Here is a 19,690-nt window from a genome sequence, read left to right as displayed (position 1 = left end):
GCATGGGACTGGCCTTCCACCTCCTCATGCCAAACTCTCCATCCCAGCCACACAGCCAGGGCCAGGCCGGGGCAGGAAGAAGGACCATGGCTTCAAGGTGAGCGCTGATGGCCGGCTGATCATAAGGGAGGAGGCAGACGGCAACAAGACGGAGGAAGAGGAAGGCACCAAAGGTGGGGCTCAACGCGCTTGTCCATTCATTTATTCACTGTGTTTATTTATTCCTTTGGTGACCTCTTGCTGAGGAAGCGTGGGTAAAAACAGACCTAAGAAACTCTTCTCTCGGCAGCTTCCTCAAACTTTTTGAGTTTCTCAAACTTTTTTGAGAAACGTTAAGAAATCTTTTTATGTTGTAACCAAGCCATTTATACAATATGTATTTAACTCAAAGGAAACTATCAGAAATGGTACTTCCCCTTACTGTGTGTGATGCGCCGTTACTTTCTTCTGTTTTTCTCCTCCTCCTCTCCCGTCCTCCTTTCTCCTTGTCTTCCTTCCTCTTTTTTTTTTTAATGCAAACTTGGCTAAGGCCCTGAAGATGATTTAGAGGCAGAAAGAGCCAGAGGCTGAAACCCTCCCAACTTCCCAATCCCAATGCTCATGTTGCCAGGGAGTCCCTCGGGTGTGGCATCTCGGAGCCCTCTTTAGTCTTTCGTGGCACCTCTCCACATGTCCACCCATTAGCTAAGAAACACCTAGGTCTTCAGGAACACACCTGTCTTCCCTTTGTTTGGTTCCCACTGCTGCGAGCTTGGGCCCTTGTCTCACTGCACCTCCTAACTGGAGCCTCACTGCTCCACATACACCCAGCTCACCAGCCACGTGACTGCAGCCACTCAGTCAGCCTCTCCTTAGCTCCATTTCCTTGCTTCAGAGTGGATATCATACAATCCTAATACCCACTTTTGCAGGTTGGAATGAATATGAATCGGTGTAACAGGTACAGCGTATGTACTTGGTTTATATGTACCTGTTATATTTCCGTGTCTAGCATCTTCTCTGTTCCTCTCTCGCCCCTGTATACTTTCCAATCTCCTGTCCCCCTTGGTGCCCAGGCATTCCTGAGGCTGTCAGGACCCCTCCCCTCTCTCTCTGCCTTTCCAAATCCCCTGCTCTTCAGCATTCAGCTCAAAGCCCCTTTTTTAGCCTTTCCTGGACCCCTCAGCCTATAGGCCTGATTCCCCCAGAACTCCTGCCAAGCCCAGAGGAAACCCAGTCTTCAGCCCTTGGTCATTTGCTTTCTTTGGTGATAGAGTCTCGCTCTATCACGCAGGCTGGAGTGCAGTGGCTCGATCTCGACTCACTGCAGTCTCCATGTCCTGAGTTCATGCGATTCTCCTGCCTTAGTCTCTCAAGTGTCGGGGACTGCAGGCATACGCCACCATGCCCAGCTAATTTTTGTATTTTTAGTAGTGACGGGGTTTTGTCATGTTGCAAATCGGTCTTGAACTCCTGACCTCAGGTGATCCTCCCACCTCGGCCTCCCAGAGTACGGGGATTACAGGTGTGAGCCACTGCACATGTCCGGTCACGTGTTTTCTATTGTCTTTTGGTTGTTGATTGACTTTGTCTGAGTTTCTCTTCCCTCCAACTGGTCAGTTTCATACTTTGTATCCCCACACGGAGCCCAGCACATACTGCATGGGACAGAGGTTTCAAACAGGAGAATGAAGGCTTCCTGGCACGGTGGGGGCGTGTATGGGGCTGCGGGAGTGCCTGACTCCCCCAGAAACCTGGGGCTTTCTTCAAATCTCAAACAATGAAGGGTGGGTGAGTGGGGAAAAAAGTTTCAAACAAAGCCATATTCACCTCGAAAGTAGGATCACCACTTCTTTGAGGGGCCATTATACCTAGGGCCTAGGATGGAAAGGGGAAAGGAGCAGTGCTCAGGGATCTCACCTCTTCCAGCAGAAGGATGATATGGGTCTGAGGAAGGCAATTTCCTGGGGCTGGAGTTGGTGCCCCCTCAGCCTGGTGAGCCAGGAGGTGCAGAAGGAAAGGGTAGGTTTGAGGAGCTCCCGCAGCGCTCATGGACCTCTTTTTTGGCTCCAGGTGAAGATGAAGGGATGGCTGACCTAACGGAAGATGTGATCGTCAGGAGTGTGAGTAGTTCCTGCGGACGGCGGGCTAGGGCTTCAGACCTAAGCCTGGGCCCCACAGCTTCTCACCCCCACCACACATAGATATTGGACCTGCCCTGTTTCTGGAATGCTCAGTGCATCCTCGCAGGTGTGCATAGCAGGCGGTCCAGAAGGCTGTGGGTGCCATGCAGGACAGGGTGATGGTTGTCTAGTTAAAGGAGAAAGAAGGCAGAGACCCTTGTCTCTCTAGCGAGGGCATGTGCTATGCAGAGGCAAGGGCAGCAGCTTCCCTGCGTGCTCCTGCATGGGGTGGGGGCTTCCACTATAGGGGAGCATGGTTGTGCGCCCAGCACTGTGCTGAGGACCCCACATAGCCTCACGAAGATAGGGACTCCATCGTCCCTGTGACCAGAGGAGTGTACAGAGGTAAGTAGCCTGCCCAGGGTCACAGGGCTCAGTCTGTGCAAACCAGGAATTTGAACCCTGGTTTTCCAGTCTCCTAAGCCCAGGAATTCAATCTCTTTGCCACCATTACCCCTGTTGACCTGGCAGTGCTGCCTCCCAGGATGGAAACAGCCTCTCAGCTGCCCCACCTGAACCAGCAAGGGTGAAGTGGGCCCAACCGTCACCCAATACCTGTCAGTCTCAAGCTCAGTGGAACATTTCCATCCTGGAGCAGTTTCTTCCCTCTCTGTCCTTCCAGACTGTGCCCCAGCCCATCCAGCCTTCCTGGGCACCACCCGCAGGTGACAGGTGCCTGCATCAGGGGTGTAGTGGTATCGGTGGGGAAGCGGCAGGCTCTGGGGTCCCATCTTGGCTTTAGCCTAACCTTTTAAAGCCCCAATTCCTGATCTGTGAAGTGGGGTTATAAATAGACCACCTGGTGGAGTCATTGGGACAGTTTGGTAAGATTGGGTGTGTAAGGTGCATTAGTATAGTGCCTGACATGTTACAGACTTCCCCTACATCCCCCTTTTCATTGGTATCATATTTGTGAATGTCTGCCCATATGCCTTGCCAAGTGTCCATCGGCCCAGCATGGCCCGAGGAGGAGCTTTGTTATTAGAGCATTGTGACAGCGCAGAATTCTGTTTGAAGAGCTGAGTACATATCCAGAGTCCTGGGTCAGAGAGTAGCTGAGGACCTGAGCAGCCTCTGATGCGTGAAGCCCCTCTGGGATGCCCTTGAGGAAAAGCAGTGGGGCTTCTGCTGAAAACCCTCCTGCCCCTCTTTGCCCCAGGTGACTGCTCCTGTGGGACAGCTTCACCTACTGGGAGTCCTTCCTCTGCTTGGCCCCTCCGAGAGGCCACCCTCGGGCCAGTCTAGTCTCCCTTTCCAGGTGATGGCAGTCATCTGCCAAACGTGTGTCTCTGGGCCCAGACTGCCTGGCTCAAGTCTTGGTTTCTGTGTACAGTGCTTGCCACTTAGTGATGCCAAGTAAGCCGTCATGACTGATTATTCACTTTTCCTGGAAATCTTTTTCCAGTCAAAGCCTCCTGGGTTTCTTGAGCGAATCTTCACATGTGGCTTTCCTGGCCGGGGAGAACCGACCACGGCCTTCTAAGGATGGCCCCCACTGCCCCGGGCAGAGCGGGACTGGGCAGACGCCTTGTCTCCAGGCACCGAGAGGGCCCTAGGGCAGCTGCACTCCGTGGCTGGCTCCTGCCACTGAGACCCGTAGAGGGTTTTTTGCATGGCAGTTGCTGAGTTCTAACTCTTTTTTTTTTTTTCCTTGAGATGAAGTCTCGCTCTTTCGCCCAGGCTGGAGTGTAGTGGTGCAATCTTGGCTCACTGCAACCTCCCCCTCCCAGGTTCAAGTGATTCTCCCGCCTCAGCCTCCTGAGTAGCTGAGATTACAGGCGCATGCCACCACGCCTGGCTCATTTTTGTATTTTTAGTGGAGATGGGGTTTTATCATGTTGGTCAGGCTGGTCTCGAATTCCTGATCTTGTGATCCACCCGCCTCAGCCTCCCAAAGTGCTGGGATTACAGGATTGAGCCACCACACCTGGCCAAGTTCTAACTCTTCTGCCAACCACTGTGGGAGCATGAAGTGCTGGGGTTCAAGTAGCTGCCTCCATTTAAGGCCAGCGGGCTGGGCTGTTTTTTTTTTTTTTTCTGTTGACACAGAGTCTCGCTTTGTCGCCCAGACTGGAGTGCAGTGGCCGGATCTCAGCTCACTGCAAGCTCCGCCTCCCAGGTTCACGCCATTCTCCTGCCTCAGCCTCCCGTGTAGCTGGGACTACAGGCGCCCGCCACCTCGCCCGGCTAGGTTTTTGTATTTTTAGTAGAGACGGGGTTTCACCGTGTTAGCCAGGATGGTCTCGATCTCCTGACCTTGTGATCCGCCTGTCTCGGCCTCCCAAAGTGCTGGGATTACAGGCTTGAGCCACCGCGCCCAGCCCGGGCTGGGCTGTTGACCAGGTACCAGCTGACCCAAGAGCCAGCTCAGCCATCATCCCCCATGGTGCAGCCAGAGTCAGCTTCCTCCCAGTTCCTGTTTCTCCACTAGGAACCCATTCAGCTGGGCTTCGGCCAGTGGATCTGGTGTTCCCCATCCTCCAGGCACACTGTGTGTGTGCTGCAGCCTGTTCACTCTGCCCAGGCTGATCCCTTTACCTGGCATACCTTTCCCCTGGTTGGCCTCTGAGCCTGCCTCTGGATCCTCTGGGTAGCTGGAGCCCTGGGAATCGGCAGTTTCAAGACGTTTCTGGGGCACAATGGCACAGACCACAGTGCAGGGACCAGCCCTGCCAGCTGGGGCTGCCTCTGTTTACCTTCCCTCCCTGCACAGCATGCCTCTGCCTGGCCTGATTGTTGATTACTGGGCTCACATCTGGTGAGCTGGGGCTGCTGTCGGCTCTCCCTCCTTCCCTTGGACTGCCTAACACAGCGCCAGGTGCACAGTAGGTGCTCTGTCACTTCCTGTTGAATATAATTGACAAGTTGACGTGTCTCACTGTCCATGCTCATACCTGCTGGGATGGTAGCATTGTTGAGGATCAGTGATGACTGGCTTGAGCAAGGGTCTCCCACCTGCCTGAGAGCCCCTGGAGCACAGGAACTAGATCCTGTGCCCTGTGTCCCTAGGGCCTGGCACTTAGTAGGGGATCAATAAGTGAGTGATTAATAGGGAGAGTGGGGTGGGGTTTGTGTGAAGCAAAGAACTGGTGAAGCTGTTCTCTCTGAAGAGGCCAGGGACCTCATTTTCCCCATTAGGAAGGTTGGGTAAGCTGATGTCAGAAGCCCTCTGGACAATTGCAGGCCTTGGTGGGGCCCAGAGTGGAAAGGCAGAGCAGGAGCAGCCGCCACCAGCCCGGCAGTCCGGACGTGGCCAGAGCTTCTCTCCTGCACTGCTTGGCTTTAGACAGTTCTTTGCCCTCTCTGGGCCTTAGTTTCCCCATCTGTAAGTGAGAGGTGGGGTTCTTAGCAGAGGGCCTCTCCTGCTCAATGCAGGGTACTCTGCTGTTACTGTTGGCATTCCCAAGGGTGGGCACATCCCCTGGTTCACTCACTCTCAATCTATTCCCTCTCTATAGAAAAAGCACCAGAAGCTCAAGCACCAGAAAGAGGCCGAGGAGGATGAGCTGGAGATACCCCCTCAGTACCAAGGTGAGGCTTCCACTCCTCTGTCCTGGCACACATGGATCCCTGTCACCTGCATTAGGGAAGGGAGTCACAGGAAGGGGTGGCAGGGCCATGAGGGTGCACAGCCTGGTTGTACTCACTTGGCACCAACAGAGGTTGGCTGATATGACACTCAAGACTGGCCTGGAGTCTAAGGGGCCCTGGGGGTGTGGGAGAGCCTGTGGGTTAGGAGATCTGTGCATGGAACCACCAGCCTTCTGAGGAGCTCTGAGCCGCAGCTCCTCTCCACCTGCCCAGGCCTCCCAAGAGGCTTGAGCCTGCCCCTTCTGCGAGCTACTTGCCTCTCTTGGTCACCCTAAGAGCACCAGCCCTGAGTCAGGCTGGATTTAGAGAAGCCACTTGGCCGGTGCTGGGGCTGGGAACTGGGAAGGTTGGTATTGGGTCTGGCCAGAGGATTCCCCTCTATTTCTGTCTCTGGGCCCACCAGCTGTTGCCCTCCTAGAGCAGCTGCTAGAAGTGCCAAGATGGCTTCACCTCTGCTTCCTTCCTCCCAGGGCAGCTGTGCAGGACCCCTGCCCCCAAGCCCTTGCAGCAGAGCCCTTGCTTTGCATCTGGAGGTCCAGGGGCTCCTGTGGGAAGCCTCTGATTCCAGTAGCTGGTGTGTCCTCAGAGCCCTACAGCATCATAACGCAGCTGCACAACCTCATGGCTCTTCCGCCTGTGGCGCCCACGAGCCAGGGCCAGCTCACCTACTGTGCCCTGGGATGGAGTGGTGCTGAGGCAGGAGTACCTGCCAGTCGATGAGGCAGAGACAGGGGGTCAGGGCTGCTTGTCCAACCTCTGCTTAGCTGTGTGACCTTGGCCTGGTTACACTGTCTGTCTCTGAGCTTCTAGTTTCTCATCTGCAAAAACATGGGGGATGGGGGAGTTCGTGTTGGTCATCTCAGAGTCCCCCTGAGCTGACATTGTAGGATTCCATCCACAACTCGTTGAGTGTTGAAGTCCAGGCTGGAGAATACAGCTGACCTTGGGCAAGAATCCTGATCTCTGTAAGCCACAGTGTTCACATCTGTACAGTGGGTTAAATAGCTGTCCTTCTATCTCAGTGTTTGTGTGAAATCCAAGTGAGATAAGAGGGTAAAGCCTAAAATGTCTTCTCTTACAGCTGAGGTTAAGAGGCTTGCCTGAGGTTGGAGCTGTAAGTGGCAGAGCTGGGAGTTCAACCTGGCTGACTGGCTGAATTCTGTCTGACTTTGGAGAATATGGGTGATTTTTTGTTAGTGTGTTAGTGGAGAATATATGTGTTCCCAGAGGTCTCTGGTAAGCTGTAAGGATTCTGGGTCAGTCTGAGGAGCCCAGTGATCTAACTGTCAAATCACCAGACAGTCCCTCCTCGAGGAAGGTCTTTGTCCTGTTTGATAGAGGACAGAGCCAAGTTCCTGGTCTTCACTCATCTGCTCCCTGGCAGCTTGCTCAGAGAGGGTGCCCATTGCCTTCTAGGAGGAGGCTACCCTGGCTTTGCCTGACTCATGGTCCTGTGTTCTCCCTATAGCTGGAGGCTCTGGCATTCATCGCCCTGTGGCCAAGAAGGCTATGCCTGGGGCCGAATACAAGGCCAAGGTAAGCACTGCATGTAGGGCATGGGGTCTCCTGGCACTGGACAGGTGCCAGGGAGGGGCAAGGAGGAGTTGTGCCCATCACTGTCTTGAGAGGCACCTTCCTGGAACTCAGCTGAGGCCAGGAAAGAAGAAGGGGTATACCAAGGCCTTGTGGCATCTGAAATGGGGGACCTTGTTGAATGGCCTTCCAAGGATACAGGAGCTCTTTGGCACCACCTAAGGCAGAGGATGAAGGGAGGTTATGGGGCCTGTCAAGTCTGGGGCAGGGACAGAAGGGGAACCCCACACTCCTAGCTGACTCTGTTTCTCTCCTGGGTAAGCAGAAAGCAAAAGGTGATGTGAAGAAGAAAGGCCGACCAGATCCCTATGCCTACATCCCCCTCAACAGAAGCAAGCTCAACCGCAGGTATGGTGCTGTGCCAGGCTGGCAGCTGGAGGATGGGAGGGGACAAGGGAGCAGAGTGCTCTAAAGAAGGGAAGGCCTTATTAAACTCTCAACTCAATTTGAGTCTCTTCTAGCTTTTTTTTTTTTAACATGCACCTACATCGTGTAGCTGGTACCTACCTATATTACTGACTTGAACTGCTTCTTTCTTTATTTTTTTTTTTTGAGACAGAGTCTTGTTTTCTCGCCAGGCTGGAGTGCAATGGTGCAATCTTGGCTCACTGTAACCTCTGCCGCCCGGGTTCAAGCTAGTCTCCTGCCTCAGCCTCCCGAGTAGCTGGGACCACAGGCGCGCACCACCATGCCCAGCTAATTTTTGTATTTTTAGTAGAGACAGGGTTTCACCATGTTGACTGGGATGGTCTTGATCTCTTGACCTTGTGATCCTCACGCCTCGGCCTCCCAAAGTGCTGGGATTACAGGCGTGAGCCACTGCGCCCGGCCCTGAACTGCTTCTTTAAACATGATATTATGTCATACAGATGTTTTCTGGTATATACATACTCTACATAGTCATCATTTTTAATAGCTTTGTATAATTTGCTTTTCTAATCCCTTTATTGGTGGGAAATTAGAGTTGTTTCCGACTTTGGCCCTTAAATTGGGTTATGTGTAGGACTGCTTTGGAAACTAATGTTACTAGGGAAATGGTATTCTAAAGTTCTAGCTTCTACGGATTGTGAGTTACCTTTCAATAGAGGAATGGGTGGGCAGAGGGAGCTTTGACCTTCTCTGGACGTACGTTAGAGGAAGAATGGCAGTGAGGCCTGTTTCCAGGGGGATAACTGTGCCAAAGTGGAATGTCCCGGTCAGGACATGAGCTGTGTGGAAGCTGGAACCACGCGTGGTCTGCCCAGTTCATGTGCTGGCCACCACCTGGAGGCCCACTTCTCATCCCTGCTGGCGCTGGGGGTGAGCCATCATTTGGCATCAGGAGGGGGCCTCCTATTCTCAGCCAGTTGTGACCCTTCTGTTCCTTGGCCCTGCAGGAAGAAGATGAAGCTGCAGGGACAGTTCAAAGGCCTGGTGAAGGCTGCCCGGCGAGGTTCCCAGGTGGGACACAAAAACCGCAGAAAGGATCGTCGGCCCTGAGGCCCAGGGCTGCCTCGTGATCCAGCCTGAGGCCCTTTCAGCCCCCAGGCTACCTTGCCACCAGCTCCAGGTACTCAAGAGTCTGGCAGAGCCTGGACTCAGGATGACTTGGAACTAGGGCTTGGCTCTCAGAAGTCCTGGATTTTGGAAACTCCAAATGGAATCACCCTTCAGAGACATCCCTGGTGCCTGGAGATGGGAATGTGGCCTCAGTGCCTCTGAGTAGGTGCCATGGGGCACCTTTGCTTTCTGCCCGGAGTGGCCACGAGCACCAGAGCAGATGATCTCTATTTCCGCCAGCTGCTTGTACCCACGTGGCATCCTGGCTGTGGTCTGGGTGTATGAGATTTATTGTGACCAGATGTAGAATAAATGTGTCTCATCCTGCATTTTTTTTTCTAGAAACTGTTTCATAATCTGCCCCCTCCAGGGGTAAGAACAGTGTCCAGTTGTTGGCAGCAGTGGCCTGACCTCTTCCTGTCTAACTCCTTACATCCAGTCCAGGGCATATCATAATGCTTTGCCCATAGGACAGGCTTTGGAACTTGCCAGGAAGCACCCACCTGTGTCAGGAGGGGCAGCGAATGCCCCAGGGCTGGTGTTGGGAGCTGCAGTTCAGCATCAGGGACTGCCCCTGCTGCCCTGGTCACAAGTCTCTCCAGCATCTTTGTTCACTGATTCAACAAAGTGTTTGCTGAGCCCCTCCAAGTGGGCTCAGCATAGCCTGGTTCATTCACCTCCCTGTTTTCCCACATTCTTTTTTCCCCAGACAAGGGGATCTGTTTGTGCGATGTGATTCACTGGTCCAGCTTTGTTGGTCTGGAGCAGAGAAGGGCATGGCACAGAGGTCCTGAGGTCACTGTCCTGTCAGTCCAGGTCCCCTTGTGGGGATACGATCCCACAGGCAGCCAGAAGCAAAGAAGCGCAGCGCTGTTCCCACACCCCAATATGAGGAGTGTGCTTTGCACCTGATCTATTCTTCCCATCTCAGATCCCCCGAGTATGAGGCGAGCACATACACATATTCCCCGTTTCCATTTTAGTTTAAGGCACTTGGCTCTGATAATGGTCCCAGGAGGCCCTGTGCACCTCCTGGCAGCCTGTCCCACCATACTCTTCCACTCATTCTCTAAGGAGACCCAAGTCTTGACTGAGTCCAGCGCTACCCAAATTAGGGTATTTCCTCCTGATGATTTGGGGCTAGGAAAAGCTAAAAGGAACCACACTTGGCCCAGAGGTGGCACTGTTTACATGCCTTGTTCACAGAAATCTAGAATTAAAGAGCAAGCAAGAAAGGTGGTCAGGAGTGGCTACCAGAGATTTGCAGAGGGGATCTAACCATACTCCCCATTGTTACACTTCTGGACACAAGTTGGGTTGAAGTAAGCCAAGCCCAGTCCTTTCCTGTTTCCTTTCTCAGGAAATGTGACCATGTGCACTGGGAAGCTTCGTGTAAAGTAGATAGGGGTATGAGCCAATTGCCCAGCATTGGTGTGTTTTTTTGTCTGTTTGTTTGTTTTGACGGAGTCTTGCCCTGTCACCTAGGCTGGAATGCAATGGCCGATCTCAGCTTACTGCAACTTCTGCCTCCCAGGTTCAAACAATTCTTCTGCCTCAGCCGCCTGAGTAGCTAAGACAGGTGCTCACCACCACGCCCCACTAATTTTTGTATTTCTAGTAGAGACAGGGTTTTACCATGTTGGTCAGGCTGGTCTCAAACTCCTGACCTTGTGATCTGCCCGCCTTGGCCTCCCAAAATGCTGAGATTACAGGCATGAGCCACTGTGCCCGGCTTACTGTTTTGTTTTGTTTTGTTTTGTTTTTTAAATAAAGGCCAGGCACAGTGGCTCACACCTGCAATCCCAGCACTTTGGGAGGCCGAGGCGGGTGGATCACCTGACCAACAAGGAGAAACACTCTCTCCACTAAAAATACAAAATTAGCCAGGTGTGGTGGTGGGTGCCTGTAATCCCAGCTACTCGGGAGGCTGAGGCAGGAGAATCGCTTGAACCCAGGAGGCAGGGGTTGCAGTGAGCTGAGATCGCACCATTGCACTCCAACCTGGGCAATAAGAGTGAAACTCCGTCTCGAAAAAAAGAAAAGAAAGCGTGAAGCCAACCTTCTTGTTATATATAGCACATTTTCCAAGGAACTTTGTTTTCTTTTAAAGATGGGAAAGGCAGGTGACCTAGAAAGGTTGGCTTTAGTGATGTGCTGAATGCCATATTCTTTTGGAAGTAGACTTCAAATGCACGTGATCTTGATGCAAAGGCAAGAATTAATCTTCATCCCAGAAGCTTCAGGTGCTTAAAACATGTATTTTGAAAGTCAGTGTTCTTTAGGCTGGGTGTGATCACTCACACCTGTAATCCCAGCACTTTGGGAGGCCGAGGCAGGTGGATCACCTGAGGTCAGGAGTTCAAGACCAGCCTGGCTAACATGGTGAAACCCCATCTCTACTAAAAATACAAAATTAACCAGGTGTGGTGGCGCACACCTCTAGTCCCAGCTACTCGGGACGCTGAGGCAGGAGAATTGCTTGAACCCAGGAGGCGGAGGTTGCAGTGAGCTGAAATCGCACCATTGCACTCCAGCCGGGGTGACAAGAGCAAAACTGTCTCAAAAAAAACAAAGTCAGTGTTGTTTCAACAGTGGAGGTGAAAGAATCTTAGGAGTGTTTATCAACAAAAGATGCATCCAATTTTACGGTGAATAGGAAAGTTGAGAGCTCTCACTCTCCAGATTTTCAATTTGTGCTTTGGGAATGTCAGTCTGAGGCTTGCTTTTCTGGGGTCCATCCTCCACTCATTCTCAGAAATGGAAAACAGATCCTACCCTGCCTGACTACGAAAACCGCAACCCCGCAGTTGGCCAAGGGAGTAGTCAAGCTTTGGGGATTTGCAAAGGCCATCTAGTCATGTCTGCATCGTGACACTTCCGGCCATGGGTGAGTCAGGTTAAACTGATCTTGCCCCTTCACTATTTCCCTTCCCATGATTGTGGCAGAAGGCTTGGTGGGGACTGTCCTGGTAGTTCATTCCCGCTAGTGGCCGTTTTTAGGGCTAGTCTTACAGCCTGATCAGTCCCAAGAAGGGTGTTTTTTCTGTACTGTTTGCAACACGTAACAAAATTGCTTATGAAGTTCAGGTAGCCTATTTTCAGTCCTCAGAGTCCTTTCCCCCCCCTTTTTTTTTTTTTATTTTTTATTTATTTTTATTTATTTATTTTTTTTGAGACGGAGTCTCGCTCTGTTGCCCAGGCTGGAGTGCAGTGGCCGGATCTCAGCTCACTGCAAGCTCCGCCTCCCGGGTTTACGCCATTCTCCTGCCTCAGCCTCCCGAGGAGCTGGGACTACAGGCACCCGCCACCTCGTCCGGCTAGTTTTTTTTATGTTTTTTTAGTAGAGACGGGGTTTCACCGTGTTAGGCAGGACGGTCTCGATCTCCTGACCTTGTGATCCGCCCGTCTCGGCCTCCCAAAGTGCTGGGATTACAGGCTTGAGCCACCGCACCCGGCCCTTTTTTTAATTTTTAATTAGCTGCTTATGTTTCTTCAAAGGGTAATTTTAAAAATTAAAATCATATATATTTCACCTTTATAAAAGTGATAAAGATTCACAGAATATTTGGAAAAAACAAAAGTAAAAGCAGGGGCTACAATCCTTCCACCAAATTCTCAGTTATCACTAGCGCAATTCATTCTGGTTTTTTTGGTTTTTGGTTTTTTGTTTTTTTTTTTTTTTGAGACGGAGTCTCGCTCTGTCGCCCAGGCTGGAGTGCAGTGGCCAGATCTCAGCTCACTGCAAGCTCCGCCTCCCGGGTTCACGCCATTCTCCGGCCTCAGCCTCCCGAGTAGCTGGGACTACAGGCGCCCGCCACCTCGTCCGGCTAGTTTTTTTGTATTTCTTAATAGAGACGGGGTTTCACCGTGTTAGCCAGGATGGTCTCGATCTCCTGACCTCGTGATCCGCCCGTCTCAGCCTCCCAAAGTGCTGGGATTACAGGCTTGAGCCACCGCGCCCGGCCGGTTTTTTGTTTTTTAAATATACATAGGGCTATTTTTTTTTTTTTTTTTTTAAATTCAGGAAAAAATGTAAGGCCAGGCACAATAGCTCACACCTGTAATCCCAACACTTTGGGAGGCTGAGGCAGGAGGATTGTTTATGCCCAGGAGTTTGAGACTGGCCTGGGCAATATAGTGAGACCTTATCTCTACAAAAATTAGCCAAGCATGATGGCGTACACCTGTAGTCCCAGCTCCTTGGGAAGCTGAAGTGCGAGAAGAGCTTGAGCCTGGGAAGCAGAGGTTGCAGTGAGCCGATATCATGTCACTAAACTCCAGCCTGGGCAACAGAGTAAGACCCTGTTTCAAAAAAAGGAAAAATGGGGCTGGGCACAGTGGCTCATGTCTGTAGTCCCAGCACTTTCAGAGGCCAAGGCAGGTGAATCATCTGAGGTCAGGAGTTTGAGACCAGCCTAGCCAACATGGCGAAACCCCGTCTCTACTAAAAATACAAAAAAATTAGCTGGGCATGGTGGCGCGTGACTGTAATCCCAGCTACTTGGGAGGCTGAGGCAAGAGAATCGCTTGAATTTGAGAGGCAGAGATTGCAGTGAGCTGAGATCACACCACTGCACTCCAGCCTTGGCGACATAGCAGGACTCCATCTCTAAATAAATAAATAAATAAATGTAGTTTTAAAATGCAAGTTTACTTTTTTTTTTTTTTTTTAAATATATGTTTTGAGACAAGGTCTTGCTCTGTCATCCAGGCTGGAGTGCAGTGACACAGTCATAGCTCACTGCAGCCTCAAACTCCCTGGGCACAAACAGTCCTCTGCCTCAGCCTCCTAAAGTGTTAGGATTACAGGCATGAGCCACCACAATTTGTGTTCTAAATTTGCACTTGACTAAAGTTCTTACCGTATACTAATGTAAACGATTCATAAATATCATTTTCTTTTCTTTTCTTTTTTGAGACAGAGTTCCACTCTTGTTGCCTAGGCTGGAGTGCAGTGGCGCCATCTTGGCTCACTGCAATCTCCGCCTCCCGGGTTCAAGTGATTCTCCTGCCTCAGCCTCCTGAGTAGCTGGGATTACAGGCATGCGCCACCACGCCCGGCTAATTTTTGTATTTTTAGTAGAGATGGGGTTTCTCCATATTGGTCAGGCTGGTCTTGAACTCCTGACCTCAGGTGATCCGCCCACCTCGGCCTCCTAAAGTGCTGGGATTACAGGCATGAGCCACCGCGCCCAGCCATAAACATTTTCAATGGCTCAGCTTTAAACATCTACCCAGCAGGGCCGTGCGTGTGCAAAGCAATATTTAGAAAATGCCATGATGACGACTATTTGTTCTATTTTTGATATACATTATTGAGAGTAGATAGATGACTGTACTCCAGAAAATAACCCTGATTTGGGACTATGTAAGCTGGTTTGCCATTTCATGAAATTATGCTTGACATAGCTACTGCCATTAGAAACATTTACCGGCCGGGCGCGGTGGCTCAAGCCTGTAATCCCAGCACTTTGGGAGGCCGAGACGGGCGGATCACGAGGTCAGGAGATCGAGACCATCCTGGTTAATATGGTGAAACCCCGTCTCTACTAAAAAGTACAAAAAACTAGCCGGGCGAGGTGGCAGGCGCCTGTAGTCCCAGCTACTCGGGAGGCTGAGGCAGGAGAATGGCGTGAACCCGGGAGGCGGAGCTTGTAGTGAGCTGAGATCAGGCCACTGCACTCCAGCCTGGGCGACAGAGCGAAACTCCGTCTCAAAAAAAAAAAAAAAAAAAGAAACATTTACCAAACTGTTAGAAGCCAGCTGAGTCATCCAAGGCCAGGGATGCATCAGTCTCGTTGATTTGTCATGGAAGTGCCTGGATTTGGGTTTTGAGGCCATGGTCAATCATCAGTAAATACTGACTAAGAACGTAGGTAGATGGTGTTTGTGTAGTGGCTTGCCACTGCATACTCATTCCAGGGCTGAGGTCTGTAGATCAGCTTTGCAAGTCTAAAATCAGGATTGATGCTGGGTGCGGTGGCATGTGTCTCTAGACCCAGCTACTTGGAAGGCTGAGGTGGGAGGATCACTTGAGGCCAGGAGGTTGAGGCTGCAGTGTACTTTGGTCCAGCCTGTGAATAGTCACTGCACTCCAGCCTGGAACTCTAAATAAATAAGGATAAAATCAGGATTGATCAGGTTCAGAGAAGAAAATACAGATTCACATGAGACCTAGTCAAAATTATAATATATTAATTTATAATGAGAACTATCACTGCCCAAGATGCTCAAGGTGACTGCTCGGCACATGCTTCCTTGCATAGGAGGCCGGAACTAGTGGTTTTTCTGTACTGGGGGTGTAAAACGGGGCAACTGGAGTCATGCAAGTGATAGGTGAATCATATTGTCATTGGGGTGGGACAGTTTTGTCTCTAGGGATATAACTCCCTACAGGGGGTCCCATTCTCCTAGCAGCCTGTTGGGGCCCTGCCCCTCTATTTTGGTTGGCTGCAGAATGGAACAGATCCTTCCTCTCTGGTGTCTTGTATGGCCTTTGTAGCCATTTACCTGCTGTTCAGAAGCTGTTTGGAGATTTTTTTTTTTTTTTTTTTTTGAGACGGAGTCTCGCTCTGTCGCCCAGGCTGGAGTGCAGTGGCGGGATCTCGGCTCACTGCAAGCTCCGCCTCCCGGATTTACGCCATTCTCCTGCCTCAGCCTCCCGAGTAGCTGGGACTACAGGTGCCCACCACCACTCCCGGCTAATTTTTTTGTATTTTTAGTAGAGATGGGGTTTCACCATGTTGGCCAGGCTGGTCTTGAACTCCTGACCTCAGGTGATCCACCCCCATCGGCCTCCCAAAGTGCTGGGATTACAGGCATTAGCCACCATGCCCAGCCTGTTCTGAGATTTAATAAGGCTTCCTTCACAGGCAGGCATGCCTGGATTGAATTTCCAAGCCCAGTTCTGGCTTTCACCAGAGAGACATCCTGTTCCCTCTGGGGCCTTGTTCAGATAACTAATCCTATCCATCACGTGTAGACTTGAAGGGTTTAACTTCCAGAGGGCAGCCTGATTTCCAGCTTCCAGGGATGTCACCCTGTAGATCCACAGGTACTCACTACAGAGCTGATGATTTTAAGTCAGAATTTCAAAGAGGATGTGAAGCACTGATGACAGGCAGATGGATTTGCAACTGGTGCCAGGAATAACCTGTACAACCCTCATGGCCTCCACCAATGAAGGTTCTACAAGCTCTTGGAAGTCTTGGTTTTTCGTTTTTTTGTTTGTTTTTTTTTTTGAGACAGTCTCAATCTGTCACCCAGGCTGGAGTGCAGAGGCATGATCTCAGCTCACTACAACCTCTGGGTTCAAGCAATTCTCCTACCTCAGCCTCCTGAGTAGCTGGAATAACAGGTGCATGCTGCCACGCCCAACTAATTTCTGTACTTTTAGTAGAGATGGGGTTTCACCATGTTGGCCAAGCTGGTCTTGAACTCCTGACCTTTAAGTGATCCGCCTGCCTCAGCCTCCCAAAGTGCTGGGATTACAGGTGTGAGCCACCACGCCCGGCCGGAAGTCTTGTTTTTAACCAGAGCAGTTGCTATGCCATAGCTCTTGGACTTGAGGCCACTGAGCCTGAATTACATACACAGTAGATAACCTGAGACCAACCCTCAGTTGTAAATATGCTCATAAAAATGACAAGGCACAGTATTGCCCTGAGCAGATTTTATGTGTATCGATTGGATCACTGTGTGATAATACTTATCTAAAAACGCCTTCCTTCATCGTTCCAGCAGCTAGTTCAACTCCTCGCAGAAGGTGGGGTGCTCCCAAGCAAACACTGGTGATTAACTAGCAAAGCTGACATCTAGTATTCTGAGAAAATTCCTCCCTGCTCACATGAGGACTATCACATGGGTCATGCAGGCCCCCTTCCTCGGGATTTCACAAAGGGGCCTAGTATCTGTTCCATGCACAGTCACAGTCACACCTGCCAGATTTGAATCTCCTGCACAGGTACAGTGGCAGTTACAACTGGAGCTTGTATGGAGCTCTCCAGTTTACCAAACACATTCACACCCACCATCTCTTTTGATCCTTGCAACAGTCGCCCTGTTTGCATTGTGATCATGGTTATCTTTATCATGATTCCCACTTCGCAGCTGAGAACTGAAAGGCAGAAAGGATGCATGGTTTGGGCAGAGTTATGCAGGTAGCAGAAGGTAGCACCCAGGTCTCTGGAGTTAAAGCCTGTGCTGCTGCAGCGTGCTGAAATTAGCCCCAGGGAGGGCACAGTGTTGCAAAGAGGCTTGGCTGTGAATTTCCAAATGCCGTGTGAAGTTGGACACCAGCGTCTGTTCTCCCTCCCATTCATTACCCTGCAGGCTCTTTGCTTCCAAAGCTCTGCTACTCTGGGATAAAGACCAATTACAAAACAGGTCTCTTTATACTCAGTGAGAGGCGGGTGAGTGTGCCAGCGTGAACTTGACATGAAGGGAAAGGCTGGGCTGGGCTGCGCATTCCTTCCTGTCTCCTTCAAGGAGGGGGATGCAATTGGCCTGCAAGTCTCTTTCCATGATCTTCTTGTACATTTCTCTCTCTCTCTCTCTCATTGGGCATTTATTCTGAGCAAAGGACTTCCAGAAAGACATTTGGTGAGGCGTGGGAGATAGAGTAGCAAGCAATGCAGGCAGGATATTTGCCTTCACAAAGTTTATGAGGAGACAGAACAAATAAATGAAAAAAACTAATAAAACACATGATTAGGACAGTGCTATGAAGGTTCAGCATGGATATTATGCTGGGCCCTGGTTTGGGCAAGGGGAGGGAGCCATAGCAGGAGGGCCTCTTGGAGTGACATTTAGCTAAGACCTGGAAGATGAGTAGGCTTTAGGGCAGCAAACAACCAAGGCTCCTACATTTCCAGAAATCCGGGACCAAGAGCAGCAGTCACTTGCAACTTGGAAGGTGGGCTAGGGCTGGACCCGTGTGGAAGCCTTGTTTGCATACCAGGCTTACAGTTTCTACTTAGACTGTGTTTATGTGTGTGTGTGGTTGGGGTTGGGAGCAGTGCTGTTAAAGTGCCTCACTCTGGCCAGGCGTGGTGGCTCACACCTGTAATCCCAGCACTTTGGGAGGCCGAGGCAGGCGGATCACCTGAGGTCAGGAGTTCGAGACAAGCCTGGCCAACACGGTGAAAAACCATCTCTACCAAAAATACAAAAATTAGCCGGGTGTGGTGGCGGGCACCTGTAACCCCAGCTACTTGGGAGGCTGAGGCAGGAGAATTGGTTGAACCTGGGAGGCAGAGGTTGCAGTGAGCCGAGATTGTGCCGTAACACTCCAGCCTGGGCAACAAGAGCGAAACTCCATCTCAAAAAACAAACAAAAAAAAAGTGCCTCACTTCGGGGCTGTGCTGCTACAGGCCAAGAAGGGGGGAAAGAATGTTCAGCAGTAGAGGCCCTGGAGCAGAAGAGTTTGGCTTCTTCAAAGAACTGACAGAAGGCCAAGGTTACCCAACCAAGGGTGCAAGGAGGAGAGTGCTGGCAGACAGGGCTGAGAGGCTAGTGATGGAGGCGGTTCTCACTGGGACTGGAATTATCCTCACTCAAATTAGAGGGGAGGGAGTGCACAGGACACTGACCTAATTCAATATATTATTTTTTTTTTTTTAAGATCACTGGCTATTGTATGGATGATGGATTAGAACAGGGCAAGAGGAAATGAGGAGACCTGCTGGGAAGCTGCTGTTATGATCCAGACAAGAGGGGCTGGTGCATTAGGCTGGGGTGGAGGCAGTGCTGGACAGGGAGATAAGAAGTGGCTGTTGGCTGGGTGGGTGGCTCACGCCTGTAATCCCAACATTTTAGGAGGCCGAGGCAGGCCGATATCTTGAGCCCAGGAGTTGGAGACCAGCTTGGGCAATATGGCAAAACCCCTTCTCTACAAATCATACAAAAATTAGCTGGGCATGACGGCACCCACCTGTATTCCCAGCTAGTGGGGTGGCTGAGGTGGGAGGATCACCTGAACCCAGGGAGGTTGAGGCTGCAGTGAGCTGTGATCCTGCCACTGCACTCTAGCTGTTTAGCGACAGAGTGAGACACTGCCTCAAAAAAATTAAAAATTAAAAAAAGCCGGGTGCGGTGGTGCATGCCTGTAATCCCAGCACTTTGGGAGCCCGAGGCAGGCGGATCATGAGGTCAAGGGATCAAGACTATCCTGGCCAACATGGTGAAACCCCGTCTCCACTAAAAAATACAAAAATTAGCCAGGTGTGTTGGTGGGCACCTGTGATCCCAGCTACTCGGGAGGCTGAGGCAGGAGAGTCGCTTGAACCCGGAGGCAGAGGTTACAGTGAGCCGAGATTGTGCCACTGCACTCCAGCCTGGGCAATAGAGCGAGACTCTGCCTCAAAAAAAAAGAAAAAGAAGCCTCTGACCAGCTACGTGCAGTGGCTCATGCCTGTAATCCCAGCACTTTGGGAGGGTGAGGTAGGGGGATCACTTGAGGTCAGGAATTCGAGACTAGCCTGACCAAAATGGTGAAACCGTGTCTCTACTAAAAATACAAAAATTAGCAGGGAGTGGTGGTGCCTGCCTGTAATCGCATCTACTTGGGAGGCTGAGGCAGGAGAATAGCTTGAGGCCGGGACGCAGGGTTGCAATGAGCCGAGATCATGCCACTTTACTGCAGCCTGGGTGACAGAGCGAGACTCCATCTCAAAAAAAAAAAAAAAGTTGGCCGGGCGCGGTGGCTCAAGCCTGTAATCCCAGCACTTTGGGAGGCCGAGGCGGGTGGATCACGAGGTCAGGAGATCGAGACTATCCTGGCTAACATGGTGAAACCCCATCTCTA

The 19,690-nt window shown here is 51.1% G+C and overlaps 1 protein-coding gene across 1 annotated transcript in view; it reads left to right on the top strand.

Moving 5' to 3' along the window:
* Window positions 1–9,214, top strand: part of RRP12 (ribosomal RNA processing 12 homolog) — a 69,832-nt gene extending 60,618 nt beyond the window's left edge. Inside the window, exons 30-35 of the mRNA XM_025396125.1 lie at window positions 48–173; window positions 2,053–2,102; window positions 5,621–5,693; window positions 7,222–7,289; window positions 7,612–7,694; window positions 8,723–9,214. Of these exons, the coding sequence (XP_025251910.1) occupies window positions 48–173; window positions 2,053–2,102; window positions 5,621–5,693; window positions 7,222–7,289; window positions 7,612–7,694; window positions 8,723–8,825 (503 nt within the window). The 3' untranslated portion in view covers window positions 8,826–9,214. The remainder of the gene's footprint in view (window positions 1–47; window positions 174–2,052; window positions 2,103–5,620; window positions 5,694–7,221; window positions 7,290–7,611; window positions 7,695–8,722) is intronic.
* Window positions 9,215–19,690: the final 10,476 nt, after the last annotated feature.

Source organism: Theropithecus gelada, chromosome 9 (assembly GCF_003255815.1).
Source record: "Theropithecus gelada isolate Dixy chromosome 9, Tgel_1.0, whole genome shotgun sequence".
NCBI lineage: Eukaryota > Metazoa > Chordata > Mammalia > Primates > Cercopithecidae > Theropithecus > Theropithecus gelada.
This window is presented reverse-complemented; position numbering and strand designations above follow the sequence as displayed.